General features: G+C 41.9%; 1 protein-coding gene across 1 annotated transcript in view; it reads left to right on the forward strand.

Annotated features, from left to right (window-relative positions):
- Positions 1 to 18,439, forward strand: part of LOC126299384 (katanin p60 ATPase-containing subunit A-like 1) — a 105,945-nt gene that overhangs the window by 77,388 nt on the left and 10,118 nt on the right. Inside the window, exons 10-11 of the mRNA XM_049991252.1 lie at positions 9 to 121; positions 18,000 to 18,126. Of these exons, the coding sequence (XP_049847209.1) occupies positions 9 to 121; positions 18,000 to 18,126 (240 nt within the window). The remainder of the gene's footprint in view (positions 1 to 8; positions 122 to 17,999; positions 18,127 to 18,439) is intronic.

Here is an 18,439-nt window from a genome sequence, read left to right on the forward strand (position 1 = left end):
TTTTGCAGTGATGAACCAGGAAAAATAGTTATGGTACTTGCTGCCACCAATTTTCCCTGGGATATTGATGAAGCTCTAAGACGAAGACTTGAAAAACGTATTTACATTCCTTTACCTACACGTAAGTCAGACATTTGTCTATAGGAATGAGATAAAATGTTTTCACTTTTTCAGTAAAAAGGAGATTGTTGTTTGGTAGTATGAACTTGTATACATCACTTACCATTGTAGCCTTAACAAACACCATTTGGAAATCTTCCTCTTTAGGTAGAGAGAGAGAGAGAGAGAGAGAGAGAGAGAGAGAGAGAGAGAGAGAGAGAGAGAGAGAGTTGGCTGTGTGAGAACAGTGTACGGATATTATAAGCAAAAATTACATTTAATTTCAGAACTGCATTATTAAAGTGATTGTCACCTTTCTCTTCTACACTGTGCAACCCATTACTGTCTCCCACTGTGACACAGAAGTTTGAAATTTGGCCCAAAGTTACCTACAACCTTCCTCTGTAATCGTGCAAAAGTGCATCACCCTACGACGTCACCATCGGGCTCAGCAACGCTTGAGACAGAAAGATGTTGACACATGCAAGGGAAGGCCACAGCTCAGAAGTTGATGTGAGGTTTGAGGTGGATGAATGACGTCACATTGGTACCAAATTGCATCACAATTCTGCCCACTGCCACCGTGAACATGTCACACAACAGGAAGGTCGTCACACCCTCCTCTTAGCCACATTTCACCCTTTTCTTTTGACACCTCTGCGATGGAGGCTAGACTGCGACACTGTGCATTTCAGATTCACCACCACTTGGTGTCAACACAAAAATGGATGCCTGTCATTCCAGTGCTTAGTGATCAGTGACTGTCCATTTCTGTACAGTTACATTTTTAAAGTGTTCAACAAAGGTGTACAGATGGTACTGAGGGTGTAGCCGATCTGGGGCATCTTTGAGACCCTCAGGGGCTCAGCATTGATTTGCTGAGTACGGGCTTGGCGGCCCTGGGGTTCCTGAGATGGTGCCACCAGTTCCCCATCACCGTAAGCTCTGGGCATGCTTCAGCGACCGCGGCATGGCAGCGGAATGTTGTGTGTCCCAGGGAAGAGGATCTTGGCTTGAGCCCTACGGTCGCAAGGATGGGATAGACCCATATATAAGGTGTGCTGCGCATTGATGAGATGCGTACCTGTTGATATGGAACAGTCGTTAGCGGGCAACCTCTGAGGAACCTTGCGTGCTTCAGTTGTGTAAGGCTTACTCAAGCACGCAGGTCTCTGTTTGAGTGGACCCTTATTTCCCTAGCTACTCTTGGGACTGAGATGGAACCCTCAAAATCATCATCTTTTCCTCACAGTGGGAAGAGTGTACAACCTGGGAGCATTCACACCCATTCATCCAAAAGAATGAGAGAGGCTAGTCCTGTTGATAATAAAACTACTTTGGACTGCAGTAACAGGGCTCATGGACTCATGAATAACAATGTGTTTCTGGTGAGAAAGAGGAAGGAGTGAACGTCAGCCATAGTGCCAGTAGTGTCAGTGTCGCCCTAACCGCCGTCTGCTTCACGTCTGCTGTGCAGCGAGCTACCTTAATTTAAGTATTATCTGTATTTTTCTTACTTGTCACTTCTTCTTCTTCGTGTTTTTGCTTTTAGGAAGCTTTAATAGTAGTGCTATTAAGTGTTCCACAGATTTCGTGTTTGTTTTGAATACAGTCAGAGAGAGTCCCTTTAGTCAGCCATAGTGCCAGTAGTGTCAGTGTCGCCCTAACCGCCGTCTGCTTCACGTCTGCTGTGCAGCGAGCTACCTTAATTTAAGTATTATCTGTATTTTTCTTACTTGTCACTTCTTCTTCTGCGTGTTTTTGCTTTTAGGAAGCTTTAATAGTAGTGCTATTAAGTGTTCCATAGATTTCGTGTTAGTTTTGAATACAGTCAGAGAGTCCCTTTAGTCAGCCATAGTGCCAGTAGTGTCAGTGTCGCCCTAACCGCCGTCTGCTTCACGTCTGCTGTGCAGCGAGCTACCTTAATTTAAGTATTATCTGTATTTTTCTTACTTGTCACTTCTTCTTCTGTGTGTTTTTGCTTTTAGGAAGCTTTAATAGTAGTGCTATTAAGTGTTCCATAGATTTCGTGTTAGTTTTGAATACAGTCAGAGAGTCCCTTTAGTCAGCCATAGTGCTCGTAGTGCTAGTGTTTGTTTTCAATACCGTCCAGAGACAGGTAGTGCTATTTTCCTTGTTTCTACAAGAAGTGGTTAGCAATCACAGTTTAGTCAATAATCAACCGCCTTTAGTGAATTAGCAGTCTAGTTAAAAGCTGATTAACACTCTATAGTAAATTGATTTCTTAGGATGGCTAGGATGTGTGGCTGCTGTGTACGGACGCAGGAGGAGCTGGCCACTCTTCGCGAACAGCTGAGCGTGTTGATGGCCGCGGTCAGCCGTCTTCAGGCTGCTGCCTCGGAGTGTAGCGGCAGTGGGGAGTCTGGTGCGTCGCATGGTGCACCCCAGGTGTTAGATGCTTCACCCACTGTCCCTGCTGTCGAGACATCTTCGCGGGTACCGGGCGCGGTTGGGCCACCCTCTCCCCAAGGGGAGTGGCGGGTTCAGCGGCGTTCGCGGCGCACGAGGCGGAGGGTCAATGTGGAGGCTGGCCGTGTGGCATCGCCCGCTCTGCCTGTGAGTGGACATGTGGCTGCTCCTTCAGCAAGGTTCGAGCAGGCACACGGGGGGAGGGGTTTATTAGTTATTGGGAGCTCCAACGTTAGGCGGGTGATGGAGCCCCTTAGGGAAATAGCGGAAAGGTCGGGGAAGAAGGCCAGTGTTCACTCTGTCTGCTTGCCGGGGGGTCTCATCCGAGATGTGGAGGAGGCCCTACCGGCGGCGATAGAGAGCATTGGGTGCACCCGACTGCAAATTGTTGCTCATGTCGGCACCAATGACTCTTGCCGTCTGGGTTCAGAGGTCATCCTCAGTTCGTACAGGCGGTTGGCGGAGTTGGTGAAGGTGGAAAGCCTCGCTCGCGGGGTGGAATCAGAGCTAACTATTTGTAGTATCGTTCCGAGAACCGATCGCGGTCCTCTGGTTTGGAGCCGAGTGGAAGGCTTAAACCAGAGGCTCAGACGATTCTGCGGAGAGCTGGGGTGCAAATTTCTCGACCTCCGCTATCGGGTGGAGAAATGTAGGGTCCCCCTGAATAGGTCAGGCGTGCACTACACGCCGGAAGCGGCTACGAGGGTAGCGGAGTACGTGTGGAGTGCACATGGGGTTTTTTTAGGTTAGAGAATTCCCTCCCTAGGCCCGACAAGACGCCTCCTGAGACGCGGCAAGGCAGGAGTAGGCAAAATGCAACAAGGAATAACAATATTAATGTGCTAATAGTAAACTGCAGAAGCGTCTATAGAAAGGTCCCAGAACTGCTCTCATTAATAAACGGTCACAACGCCCATATAGTACTAGGAACAGAAAGTTGGCTGAAACCAGACGTAAACAGTAATGAAATCCTAAACTCTGATTGGAATGTATACTGCAGAGATAGGCTGGACAGTGAAGGGGGAGGCGTGTTTATAGCGATAAGAAGTGCAATAGTATCGAAGGAAATTGACGGAGATTCGAATTGTGAAATGATTTGGGTGAAGGTCACGGTTAAAGCAGGCTCAGACATGGTAATTGGATGTCTCTATAGGCCCCCGGGCTCAGCAGCTGTTGTGGCTCAGCACCTGAAGAATAATTTGGAAAATATTTCGAGTAGATTTCCCCACCATGTTATAGTTCTGGGTGGAGATTTTAATTTGCCGGATATAGACTGGGAGACTCAAACGTTCATAACGGGTGGCAGGGACAAAGAATCCAGTGAAATATTTTTAAGTGCTTTATCTGAAAACTACCTTGAGCAGTTAAACAGAAAACCGACTCGTGGCGATAATATATTAGACCTTCTGGTGACAAACAGACCCGAACTATTTGAATCAGTTAATGCAGAACAGGGAATCAGCGATCATAAAGCGGTTACTGCATCGATGATTTCAGCCGTAAATAGAAATATTAATAAAGGTAGGAAGATTTTTCTGTTTAGCAAAAGTGACAAAAAGCAGATTACAGAGTACCTGACGGCTCAACACAAAAGTTTTATCTCAAGTGCAGATAGTGTTGAGGATCAGTGGACAAAGTTCAAAACCATGGTACAATATGCGTTAGATGAGTATGTGCCAAGCAAGATCGTAAGAGATGGAAAAGAGCCACCGTGGTACAACAACCGAGTTAGAAAACTGCTGCGGAAGCAAAGGGAACTTCACAGCAAACATAAACATAGCCAAAGCCTTGCAGACAAACAAAAATTACGCGAAGCGAAATGTAGTGTGAGGAGGGCTATGCGAGAGGCTTTCAATGAATTCGAAAGTAACATTCTATGTACTGACTTGGCAGAAAATCCTAAGAAATTTTGGTCCTATGTCAAAGCGGTAGGTGGATCAAAACAAAATGTCCATACACTCTGTGACCAAAATGGTACTGAAACATAGGATGACAGACTAAAGGCCGAATTACTAAATGTCTTCTTCCAAAGCTGTTTCACAGAGGAAGACTGCACTGTGCTTCCTTCTCTAGATTGTCGCACAGTTGACAAAATGGTAGATATCGAAGTAGACGACAGAGGGATAGAGAAACAATTAAAATCGCTCAAAAGAGGAAAGGCCGCTGGTCCTGATGGGATACCAGTTCGATTTTACACAGAGTACGCGAAGGAACTTGCCCCCCTTCTTGCAGCGGTGTACCGTAGGTCTCTAGAAGAGCGAAGCGTTCCAAAGGATTGGAAAAGGGCACAGGTCATCCCCGTTCTCAAGAAGGGACGTCGAACAGATGTGCAGAACTATAGACCTATATCTCTAACGTCGATCAGTTGTAGAATTTTGGAACACGTATTATGTTCGAGTATAATGTCTTTTCTGGAGACTAGAAATCTACTCTGTAGGAATCAGCATGGGTTTCGAAAAAGACGGTCGTGTGAAACCCAGCTCGCGCTATTCGTCCACGAGACTCAGAGGGCCTTAGACACGGGTTCACAGGTAGATGCCGTGTTCCTTGACTTCCGCAAGGCGTTTGACACAGTTCCCCACAGTCGTTTAATGAACAAAGTAAGAGCATACGGACTATCAGATCAATTGTGTGATTGGATAGAGGAGTTCTTAGATAAGAGAACGCAGCACGTCATTCTCAATGGAGAGAAGTCTTCCGAAGTAAGAGTGATTTCAGGTGTGCCGCAGGGGAGTGTCATAGGACCGTTGCTATTCACAATATACATAAATGACCTGGTGGATGACATCGGAAGTTCACTGAGGCTTTTTGCAGATGATGCTGTGGTGTATCGAGAGGTTGCAACAATGGAAAATTTTACTGAAATGCAGGAGGATCTGCAGCGAATTGACGCATGGTGCACGGAATGGCAATTGAATCTCAATGTAGAGAAGTGTAATGTGATGCGAATACATAGAAAGATAGGTCCCTTATCATTTAGCTACAAAATAGCAGGTCAGCAACTGGAAGCAGTTAATTCCATAAATTATCTGGGAGTACGCATTAGGAGTGATTTAAAATGGAATGATCATATAAAGTTGATCGTCGGTAAAGCAGATGCCAGACTGAGATTCATTGGAAGAATCCTAAGGAAATGCAATCCGACAACAAAGGAAGTAGGTTACAGTACACTTGTTCGCCCAATGCTTGAATACTGCTCAGCAGTGTGGGATCCGCACCAGGTGGGGTTGATAGAGGAGATAGAGAAGATCCAACGGAGAGCAGCGCGCTTTGTTACAGGATCATTTAGTAATTGCGAAAGCGTTACGGAGATGATAGATAAACTCCAGTGGAAGACTCTGCAGGAGAGACGCTCAGTAGCTCGGTACGGGCTTTTGTTGAAGTTTCGAGAACATACCTTCACCGAAGAGTCAAGCAGTATATTGCTCCCTCCTACGTATATCTCGCGAAGAGACCATGAGGATAAAATCAGAGAGATTAGAGCCCACACAGAAGCATACCGACAATCCTTCTTTCCACGTACAATACGAGACTGGAATAGAAGGGAGAACCGATAGAGGTACTCAGGGTACCCTCCGCCACACACCGTCAGGTGGCTTGCGGAGTACGGATGTAGATGTAGATGTAGATGTAAAAAAGTGTCCCGATTTTATATCCATGAGGGTTTTGAAGGCCTTGCTGGAACATTTAAAAACTATGAAACAATTGTGTAATGGCTCATTGTTGGTCAAAACAAACAGGTCAAAGTAGGTAGACCTTCTTAAGATATTGCAGGTACTGGGTGACTATATCATTGTAGAGATGCATGCCTCTCTCAACTCCAGTAAGGGAGTTGTCACATGCTGAGATATCATGGACATATAATCCATTCATCATAAGAATTAACCTGATGTAAACATTGCACTATGTATTCTTCCGCATTTGCTGGAACCTCATTGCATTTCCGTTTCATGTGAGACTGCAGCCAAGCTGTCTCGAGTACTGTCAAGTATGATAATAAGGGTATTTCTGTGCTGTGCGTCATGCACACATCGACTTTGCGATAATACAGGACAACAGGTTTACTGGCGCATTTAACTTGGACAGCACTGGCCGGTCAGCTGTTAGAGCTAGCCTGCAGTGACATGGTCAGTTGCAGTTCACACATAAAAAGAGATGAGCAGAGAAGCAATACAGCTTCGAATGTTATTTAATTTTTAAGCAGAATGACATAATACACTGAAAATCTCCCACAATAGGCCCCTTAGACGACTAGACGAAAACTGCTACACAATATCGCTTTTAGCTAACGTACTTTTGTAATTATAAGCAAGGATGATGAAAATTCCTGACTTAACCACAGGGTAATTTTTTCTACATAAGCTGTGTGTAACATAAGAGAGCACTGAAGGATTTCACCATATAGTTAAATACTGAAGCCACTGAAGATATTACTTACTATCAGTCATCTGGTAGTCTCTTAGCTCCTTCCTTATCCTACTCTGAGAAATACATTTGAGTTCTGGAAGTGTCACCTGCTAAATTGATAATGAGCCTGTCAACAATAGAATCCATGAAGCCAACCAGGTGCAGCATTTTCTCTTCTCCTTTTATGATGTGCCATTCTATATCCTGCCAGCGCTCGGCAGTGACGTGTGAAAAAGCTACGTGCATTAGTTCCAGTACATCTGGCAGCTTAACAGTCTTGTTACTTCTCAGGCCAAATCCCACAGCTTGGTTCCATATCAGTTCTGTTGGGTTTATATTGTAATGGCACAGTAGCAAATGTAAAAATGCAGCAGTTGTGTGATGTGCTCGATGCTGTGAAAATGATTGTTTTTCATGTTACTACGATACTTATCTACCTCTGTAGTATAAAACGATGAACATAGTCCAAATAAAGAGGATTTGGTTGTTCATTTTTGCCTTAAAAAATTAAATTGTTATGTTTTCTTAATTTAAACAACTTTATGAACAGTCTTTCATAAGACATCGATAATTAATTAAGAATTTGTATTTGAAATGGAAATGGGAATTTCGCATCTAGTATGTAATTAGAAACAAGAAGACATGCATTATTAAAAAAAAAATGATGAGTTTTATAATTAAGAGATGTAGGTATTTCAGATTGAATGGGAGGGGGGGGGGGGGGGGGGGGTACTGGGATGATTAGAATCGATGCTTAAATAACCGCACATTACTTGGAGACCATTACGCTACCAACTGCGCTACACATTCAAAGTTCATTTGTTTATCAACTGCAGTGTATACAATTCTGGGAAAACTTCAAAGCAGATTATCTCCATAAATTTATGAGAAACATTAAGAGCAGCCTATTTCTTGACATTTTTTAACCATGTTCCACCATGGAACAGATAGCATCCTCAGCCATTTTTATACAGCGCATTAACAGCATGACAATCAGAGCACAGTGCTGCAGAGGCTGTGACTGTACACAATTTTTGAAATAAAAACTTCATAGCTAAAGCATGATTAAGAAAAATGTTGATGGCTGTTAATACATTTGAATATCTTATAGTTTTATTTAACATAACTTGGTAATAAGATACATAAGTAGGACCTACTTCCAAGAGGGTAACAACACCAGAATACATGTGTTATGGCTTCTGACCAATCATCGCACTTGTTTGTTTACATCAGGTTTATTCTTACGATGAACGGATTATAGCAGAACTGAAGCAAGACTGCTCATCCCAGGCAATTGTTGCTCATCACACTGCAGACTTGTCGTTTTTGATCACAAAATGTGTGAGAATCAGTGCCAAAGGGAAGAGGTGGTTTCATTGACACACCTTAAAGGCAACCCCTGAGTCCTTTTTGTGTCCATACTAAGCAACATTGTGTCTGAAATGTTTTTCAGCTACCCGTATGAAAACTGCGTGATGTCAGTGCTGGTCATTTCAGTGTGACCTCCATCTCGGAGGCATCACAAGAAGGGGATGAAATGCGAGTAAGAGGGGGTATGATGATTTTCCTATCATGTGATATGTCCACAGTGACATTGGGCACAATTGTGGTGAAATTTGGTGCCAATGTGACACCATTAACACACCTTACACATCCCATAAACTCCAGGGCTGTGGCCTTTCTTACACATGTGTCGATAACTTGCCGAGCTCGAGGGTGCTATCGTAGGTTTGTGTGCTTTTGCACCATTGCGGAGGAAAGTCAAAGGTGCCTTTGAGCCAAATTTCAAACTTCATCACAATGGGTGACAATTACACGATTCTGAAAAAGTGAACTTTTAATTACGTTGCACAGTGTAGGTTAAGTTTTATGTGAATTCAACTAAATTATTTGTAGCAGAGATTGTGTTTTTTCTCCTTTATTGGTTGAAGACCAATAATTTCAGATTTATGGGAGATTTGCACTATTATGCAAACAAAATCCATGTAAAAGCTTAATTTTAAGCCCTGAGTATGTAATTGTTTGTAAATCAAAGGTAGGAGATAAGCAGTGACTGATGGGCACCAGTGCCCAGGAAAGCTTTCATTAAGATTGCCAGTGATCATAATGCAATGTGTGGGAACTACTACTTCTTGCAAGTATCTTCCATCTCTTGTTGCTGAAGGGACTTGCTGGAAGTACTTGGCAATATGATTTGCAGCAATGGCAAATTCTGTGCTGTCTTAAGATGATTGCCGACAAGAGCTTTAACATTAAGCCCACTAACGGCATCATAACTCTTTTGAACATGTGATTGATGCACACAGAGCCTCCAGCTTTTGCTGCACTGTTTCCTCTCTCTAGAGTTCCTATGTATCTATATTATCGGCAACAGGACCGATTGCGGACCTTTAGTATTGTGCTGAGTGGAGAGTCTGAATCAGAGCCTCAGACAGTTCTGCGACCATGTAGTCTGTGCAGATTCCTCAGCTTGTGCTGTAGGGTGGTGGGGCATTAGGTCCTGCTTAATAGGCCAGAAGTCAACTACACAAAGGAAGTGACTACACGGGTAGCGGGGACTCTGTGGAGTGGACTGAGCAATCTTTTAAGTTAAAGGGCCTCGGGGAAATTACAGAAAGAGCATCAGACTAAAAGGATGTAAGACAAACAAAGGATGAGGGTAGACCTAGCAAAATAGGTATTGCGGTTGTAAACTGTCGTAGTTGTGTTTAGAAAGAACCAGAGGTCAGAGTGCTAATAGAAACCACTGAAGCTCAAATCGTTATAGGTGCTGAAAACTGGATAAAGCCAGAGACAGATTCAGCCAAAACTTTTAGAAAGGGCCTAATGTGTTCAGAAAAGGTAGATTAAATACAATTGGTGGTGGAGTGTTTATTGCTGTTAGTAGTAGTAATTTACCTTGTATTGAAATTAGTATTGATAGTTCTCGTGATTTATTATGGTAGAGGCCATACTTGACAACCTGAATAAATTAATAATTGGTTCATTTTACTGACCCCCAATTGATAAAATACAGATGCTGAACTGTTCAAAGTTAGCTTGTCTTATTTCAAATAGGTACCGCATTCATACAAATATAGTTGGTGACAACTTTAGTCTACTCTCGAATTGTTGACACAAATGCATGTTCAAAGCTAGTGGTAGGTGCTATAACCTAGTACATAATACTTAGATGTGCACTGCAACACCAGCAACATTCTACCAATGGTGACTACGTGGGCTGGCCACTAGAGGCCGCATGTGGTGGGCCACGTGACTTACGCACATGGCAGAGCATATGCTGCCCCATCTACCAGAGCTGCCTGTTTATAAGCACAGTGCTGCAGGCACGTGCCTTCGTATTGCGTTTATACTTATTGTTAGCAATTGCTTGTATCAATACTGGGGTGGCTTCTATGTTTGTGACTGCATTCTCAACTGCTGTTCACTTGTATGTGTACTTCACAAACAACCACAGTCTCTGAATCGTCTGCCAGATTTTAAGATGGTTTCATTGTGGGAACTATTAAAAGCATCTTCCACTGAAGTCTGTGAAAAATTTTTCACAGACTTCAGTGGAAGATGCTTTTAATAGTTCCCACAATGAAACCATCTTAAAATCTGGCAGACGATTCAGAGACTGTGGTTGTTTGTGAAGTACACAAGCAGCAAGTCACGATTAATAAATTCGCTGCACTGTTATAATGATAATGTTGCCAGTGACTGTGCCTCTAAAGCAGAGTTACTAAACATGGTTTTCCAAAATTTCTTTACCAAAGAAGAGGAAGTAAATGTTCCAGAATTCAAATCAAGAACAGCTGCCAACATGAGTGACTCAGAAGTAGATGTCCTCGGTGTAGCGAAGTAGCTCAACTGTCTTAATGAGGACATGTCCTCTATTCCTGGCTGTATACCAATTAGGCTCCTTTCAGAGTATGCTGATACAATAGTTCCATACTTAGCAATTACGTACAACCACTCACTCAATGAAAGATCTGCAGCTAAAGACTGGGAAAGTTGCTCTGGTCACACCAGTACTCCAGAAAGGAAGTAGGAGTAATCTACTGAATTACAGGCCCATATCACTGACGTCGGTTTGCATTAGGATTATACTCTTCCAGAATGAGATTTTCACTCTGCAGCGGAGTGTGCGCTGACATGAAACTACCTGGCAGATTAAAACTGTGTGCCCGACCGAGACTCGAACTCGGGACCTTTGCCTTTCGCGGGCAAGTGCTCTACTATCTGAGCTACCGAAGCACGACTCACATCCGGTACTCACAGCTTTACTTCTGCCAATATTTCGTCTCGTACCTTCCAAACTTTACAGAAGCTCTTCTGCGAACCTTGCAGAACTAGCACTCCCGAAAGAAAGGATATAGCGGAGACATGGCTTAGCCACAGCCTGGGGGATGTTTCCAGAATGAGATTTTCACTCTGCAGCGGAGTGTGCGCTGACATGAAACTACCTGGCAGATTAAAACTGTGTGCCCGACCGAGACTCGAACTCGGGACCTTTGCATTTCGCGGGCAAGTGCTCTACTATCTGAGCTACCGAAGCACGACTCACATCCGGTACTCACAGCTTTACTTCTGCCAATATTTCGTCTCCTACCTTCCAAACTTTACAGAAGCTCTTCTGCGAACCTTGCAGAACTAGCACTCCCGAAAGAAAGGATATAGCGGAGACATGGCTTAGCCACAGCCTGGGGGATGTTTCCAGAATGAGATTTTCACTCTGCAGCAGTGTGTGCGCTGATATGAAACTACCTGGCAGATTAGTTTCAGGATTATACTCTGTTTAAACATTATGACTTGCCTCAAAGAAAACAGTTTATTGACAAATAGCCAGCATAAATTCAGAAAATATCTTTCTTGTGAAGCACAACTAGCTCTTTATTCACATCAAGTAGTGAGTGCTATCAACAGAGGATCTCAAATTGTTCACAGATTTCCAGCAACTTCAAATCAAATTGCATGCCCACTAGAGGTCTGCAAATTGGACATTTTGCCCACTCATACTTGCTTGAGTGCACTGTGCTCAGCCATGGCTCGCCCGAGCACAAATGCTTGAAGAGGGCATTGTGGTCGAATGAGTCATGGTAGGGAGGTCATGGCAGAGGCCACCCTGGCTTTTGCACTCATCACGATGCTCTTGTGACTGTTTTACTAGCAGCTTTGTGTGTCTGCAGGCTGGTGTCAATTCTGACATATTCCCACCAGCTGATGGAGCTATGCTCAGATTAATTTGGTTACGCTGTAGACCTATATTCCTGGGTAGTAGTATCTAATCATGACATCATTGTGATCCACAAGAACAAATAGCTTGCTTTATGCAACAATGGAAATTTGGAAACAGAAAAATCACAGTGCTGTTTTTTATAACACCATCTGCTTTGATTCAAATGTATGTATGTGAACTTGATCACCTAAGAAATTGGAACTCTAAGAGGAACTAAATTGTCTCCAAATTGTTCCCCTTTGGTCTAAGAACAGTGAATCAACTTGTTTTGGATCAAGTTTGCTTAATCCATTTGATATAAAGTTCTGTGCTGCTCTGAAATCTCTTTCGCTAGTCACATTTGAGACTGGAACACAAGACACTTTTCTTGCTAAATTAGATAGCTCAGGAAAGAGACAGTGGTTACACTTTCACTTCTCAAGTCGATCATAATCGTCATAACTATCCACTTGGGTTAAATACAAATGAATCTCATTGGTAGATTGAGTATGACATGAACCACAGTCTTGTTAGTACAAAAACTGTGACTTCATATTTTTAGCTGCTGACATTCTCTCAACAGCCTGAAATAAATATTTACAGATATCAGAAAAACAGAGTGAGATATTATTGTCACGTTATGATTTTGTTATAGCTTATCAGGAACTGGCATTTCATCACACATTTGACACACAGTATTTAACATCTCATCTCTATCGGAAACAGACATTATTTTCAATAATTGAAGGAGAGACCACAGAAATGTCACTAGTCTGCGCAATTTCCAAATTTAGACTTTCTCATATGCGAGATGGAGACAGCGATCTTGCAGCACTTGTTAGTACCTACAGTCAATAGATGACAATATGATAGTTGTACTGTACTTCCAAAATACATGTGACACTGAAATCAGAGTTTTGCAATGAAGCACAATTTTCATTTTCTGGACATGCAGTGTGTATCAAGGAAACTGGACTTGCAGTAATTTAAACATCCTTATCTATCTTTGGGACATGTATTACAGTGAGTGTACCCATAACAAAAGAAACTGAACTGTTGGAAAGTTTTTACCTTTCAGCACTGCTATTGAATCAATAAATGACTCTAAAAATGTCAAGAATTCTTTTGCAGTGTTGTTGTCATTACTGGTAAGTTTTACAGAGATGCCTCTCTGTCGAAGCATTTAAATGACTTCATTGTTCTGCCCAACTACAAACTGTAGCATTCTAAACAAGCTGTTCCACCTACTCTCTGTTTCTTGCTTCAAGCTTGTCTGCATCGAACTCACGTAATCCGTTTTCTTCATGAAACGGATAGTATTTTTGGCAGTATAACTCCTGAAAAAAAAAAAGAAAACCACTGCAACCCCATTTATCAAATAATCACCATTGAAAATTGTGTTATGGGACTGTACCCAAATCCGGGTAATCCTTGCGTAATGCTGAAAGGATTAGTGCTTCTTTCAGTGACAAAAAAATTAAAATTCTGGGGATTTACTCCAAACAATTTGAATAAAGTTTCCAGAGTGTAGTTCTTAATAAATTCCTCATTTTTTTTCTTCTCAGAAAAAATAAATTGTCACCAGTAATAAATTTTGCAGTCACTAATCTTGATAAACAAAGTGTGCAGTTATAGATAGGTAACAGATTTTCCAGTATGTATCAGTCCATATATCTGTTGTATATCCTTCTGCATTCATGTCTATTTCGTGAATGATGCTGGGCATCATACTCACCTCTATTTCATTTGTTTGTTGTTCCTCATTTCATGCTACTATCATAGGATGAGGCAAAATGCTGGAGATGACAACATGCCCAGTTTGGGACTAACATTTACTTGCTCCAGACATAACAGGCAATATCCTATGTTAATATTAATGTAAATGGATGAAGATCTCTATCATGCATTTCTAGAGTTAAAAATTCTCTCTGCTGATAGTGCCAAAGTGGAGAGGATGGGAACTTCCTTTTATGGTTCACTGAAAGATCAAAAACTGGCAGAATGTGAAAATGCACAAGAAAATGTGACCCAATCATGACTGAATGCTGTTCGTTAACATTTGCCTATCATTTACACCAGAGACACGTTTTGTTCACTGCTGCTTGTTCATTAATATTCATTTGCTTATGTTCACTCCAGAGTAAACAAGGCTGCATAGGGATATATGAAGAAGCATATGGTGCTATATGAAGGTGCAACATACTTGGCCAGAATCACAACTGAGGCCTTTGTGAGAGCTGATTTTAATGAAATCTGCCCTTGCATAGTGTAGCCCTTCATTACCAAATCCCCCCCCCCCCCTCCCCCAAACCACGCACCCCCATCTTTTACCTTCTTCCTAAGCTCCACAAACCCAATCATCCTGGCCGTCCTACAGTTGCTGGCTTCAAAGCACTCACCGAACGTATATCTGCCTTAGTTGATCAGCACCTGGAACCCATAGTGCAAAAACTTCCCTCCCACATCAAAGATACCAATCATTTCTCAGATCAACTGAAATCCATGCCCATCAGACTCCCACCACACACTTTGCTTGTCACCATTGATGCCACCACCCTCTATCCCAACATTGCTCATGTACATGGTCTGTCTGCTGCTGAAGATTTCCTCAGTCAGGACCTACCTGATCCCAAACCTATGACATCCTTCCTACTCACCTTAATGAAATTAGTACTTACCAATTACTACTTCACCTTTGAGGGACAGACATACAAACAGATCAGGGGTACGGCCATGGGAACCAGGATGGCTCCTTCGTATGCCAACCTTTTCATGGGTCGCTTGGAAGGGGCTTTCCTGGGATCCGTAAGTCTTCAGCCCTTGGTTTGGTATAGATACATTGATGAAATCTTTACCACATGGTTTCATGGTGAGACTGACCTGCTAAAATTCCTGGAATCTCTAAATACCTTCTCCCAGTTGAATTTCATATGGTCCTATTCCGAATCCCATGCCACTTTCCTTGATGTTGATCTCATCCTCACTGAAGGCCAGCTACACACTTCCATCCACATTAAACCTACCAACAAACAACAGTACGTACATTTTGACAGTTGCCATCCTTTCCATGTCAAACGTTCCCTCCCATGCAGCCTTGACATCTGAGGCAAACATATTTGTTTGAGTGCACACTCTTTACAGTAATATACCACCATTCTCATCTCATCTTTCACTGCATGTAGTTACCCAACCACCCTAGTTGAAAATCAGATTTCCTGGGCCATCACATCCAATCCTGGTGACTCAGTATTATCCTTGTCTGGAATGTGTTAATCGGCTACTTCGACAGGGCCAAGATTTCCTAAAATCATGCCCTAAAATGAGATCCATTCTGTCTTAGATGTGGCCCACAACACCTAGGATAGCTTTCCTCCGCCCTCCCAATCTGTGTAATACTGTTGTCAGACCCTATGCTCTTTCAGTAACCATCTCCCAACCCTATGGCTCCTACTTCTGTGACCGTCCCCGCTGCAAAACTTGGCCTATGCATACTCCTACCACCACCTATAATAGCTCTGTAAGTGGCAAAACAAATACCATCAAAGGGAGAGCCACCTGCAAGAAGACACATCATATACCAGCTATTATGTAAACACTGTTCAGCCTTCTGTATCACCAAATTATCAATTAGGATAAATTATCATAGGCAGAGGGTAAATACTTGCAACTCGCAATGTCCTGTTGCAGAGCATGCTCTACTGCATGACATTCATGACCTCAACACCTGTTTCACTGCACGCTCTATCTGGATTCTTCCCCCAGACACCAGTTTCTCAGAACTCCACAGGTGTGAACTAGCAATACTATGTGTCCTTGGTTCTCGCCACCCATCTGGCCGAATTTACATAACTACTCTTTGCTTCACTCCGTTTTAATTTCCATCTTTCATTGTCTTTTCCATCTATTTTTCATCGCCCCCCTCCTACCTCTTTTACATACAATACACTTAGCTTCACACTCTTATTAACTCGTGCACAATGTTTTAGTAGTAATCTCTGTCTTGCGTATTACCCTGTCTTCCACCTTTAAGCTCTCAGGTTTCAAATCTCGTCTGATGCAGTCCCCAACAGTCTGTCTTTCTTTCTCATCCTATACAGTAAATCTCCCCTGAACTGCAGTTCTGAGTGACTTTCCCAAAATCAACCTCTTTTCCTAGACCATTCCAGTCCTTTTCCTTCACCCTTATTTCTTTCCTTCTGCCTGAAGAAGGAGCCACTGGCTCCGAAAACTTGCCAGTCTCAACAGTCTCTTATATGTGTGCGTGTTCTGTCTCTGATTGGTGAGTAAATTTTTTATCTATCCCGTTAAATAACCTCTGAAAGTTTGTAACATAATTACAGAATGCTGTGTAGGTTTAGATATATTTTTGATATTGATGTAAAAATTATCTAAATTTTGTTTTCCTATTGTTTTAGACCAGCAGACATGGTACAATGTCAAAGTTTTGTTATTGTATTAAGAGTGGCCTCACAATCTCATTGGCAAGATCTTTCAGCTAAGGTTGATGTGAACAGATTTACATGTAATTGTCCTTATATAATGTCTATAATACTCGGGTAAGTGAATGAGAACTGATCTTCGATGTGCACCAAAGTGCTCACTTTCTCATTGGGTTTCATCAGTCTCACTGTAATTCCCAAAACAAATCCAATGAAATGGGTGCTTTCAAGGCTGACTGGTCCCTGTATTGTCCAAAGGCTCTGTTGATATAGAGGAAGGTTTCAAGTGTTGATTGAGCTAGGAATATAATCCACCGTGCTGTACTCAGTTGTCCAGCCAACTTAGAAGACACCTTTTTACCGAGGTGGGATGAAGACTGTATATCTACTATCATCAGTGGGCATATGGTTCTGCAGAATTTAAAGTAAGAAATTACTGCAGAGAATCTTATAACATTTTGAGTAACAAGGGCAAAATTCCTTTGTACTAAGGAGGAAAAGTTGGAATTGTGACAGGAATTACTGAGTTCATGAATAACCCTGTGATTATATTGAAAATGCTGTGGGGTCCATGAAGATAATAGATAATAAAAAAAACATAGAAGATATTTCCTTTCTACAACAGTGAAGAACAAAAGTCCCCAGATCATTCCAAGAGATATAGCCTGGACAATGGGAGAGAGTTTCACTAGAACCACTCCTGCCACCAGTTTGAATCCAGTTTTCTGCTGTCAAAAGGTTGTGAGTGTGAGGGATATTTGAGGCTTCTGTGCCACCAGCTACTTTATCTAACTTTGATAGGAGTTCATAATATTTTTCTGTACATTAAAGAATGTAACATTTGTTGTGATGAAACAACATGAGAGTAAAGCAATAGTTTGAAAATTTCATGGTGTACATAGTAATAACTTAAACTGGAAACTGCATATAAAAATCCTTTACACTGAAGTTCAGCAAATATTGCTCTATATATTGAGTGCTGATTTTGGTGAGCTATCAGAAAGTTATTACATGTACTTTGATATATTTAATAATTATGGGACAGTTTACCTAGATGCAAAGTACCTGTTGCACAGAAATGGGCAATATCCTTCTTAAGCAACTGGAAATGTTAACATATTAACAATAAATTTATTTCCTTGTGAAGTTAATCATTAGCAACCTAAAAAAACTTAAAATCAACCGAATTAACCAATATATCACTAGGAATAAAAATTGCTTCCACTATTCACTGCAGATTAAAGTGCTTGACTTCTCCTCCTATTCGATTGAGTAATTATTCAGTGGACAGTGTGCTTGCACAGATGCCCTCCTCCCCAATTTTTTTTAGGGGGAGGGGGGGTGGCATTCCATTGTTATATTTTGCAATTTCATTTGGTTGCTGAATATAAACATAATGGTCTGAAATGGTTCTGTTCTTCCAGTTGAAGGTCGTGAGGCATTATTGAGGATCAATTTGCGAGAAGTGAAACTTGACCCAGATGTGAATCTCAAGGAGATTGCCGATCAGCTTGATGGCTATTGTGGAGCAGATATCACAAATGTTTGCCGGTAAGTGTTACTGAAGGTTAAGTGCTTCTTTTGTCCTTAACTTGTGTAAGTATATGTTGTGCTGTACTTGGTTTCTGTAATTTTTTTTTTCATAGCTTACTGTAGAAAATACTGTGCATAGTAAGGATGAGCAGACATATTATACTGGATAACTAAATAATCATTTGGTTTCTCCAGTTGACAGTCAGGACTGCAGATTTGACAGTGTACTGTAGGGAAATCTTTCAGACAGTAGGTCCTTCAACAGCATATAAAAATTTGGTTCTTTCAAAAAACTTTTCCAATTTAAATTCATTATTGATAAGTTTGTTAG

Source organism: Schistocerca gregaria, chromosome X (assembly GCF_023897955.1).
Source record: "Schistocerca gregaria isolate iqSchGreg1 chromosome X, iqSchGreg1.2, whole genome shotgun sequence".
Lineage (NCBI taxonomy): Eukaryota > Metazoa > Arthropoda > Insecta > Orthoptera > Acrididae > Schistocerca > Schistocerca gregaria.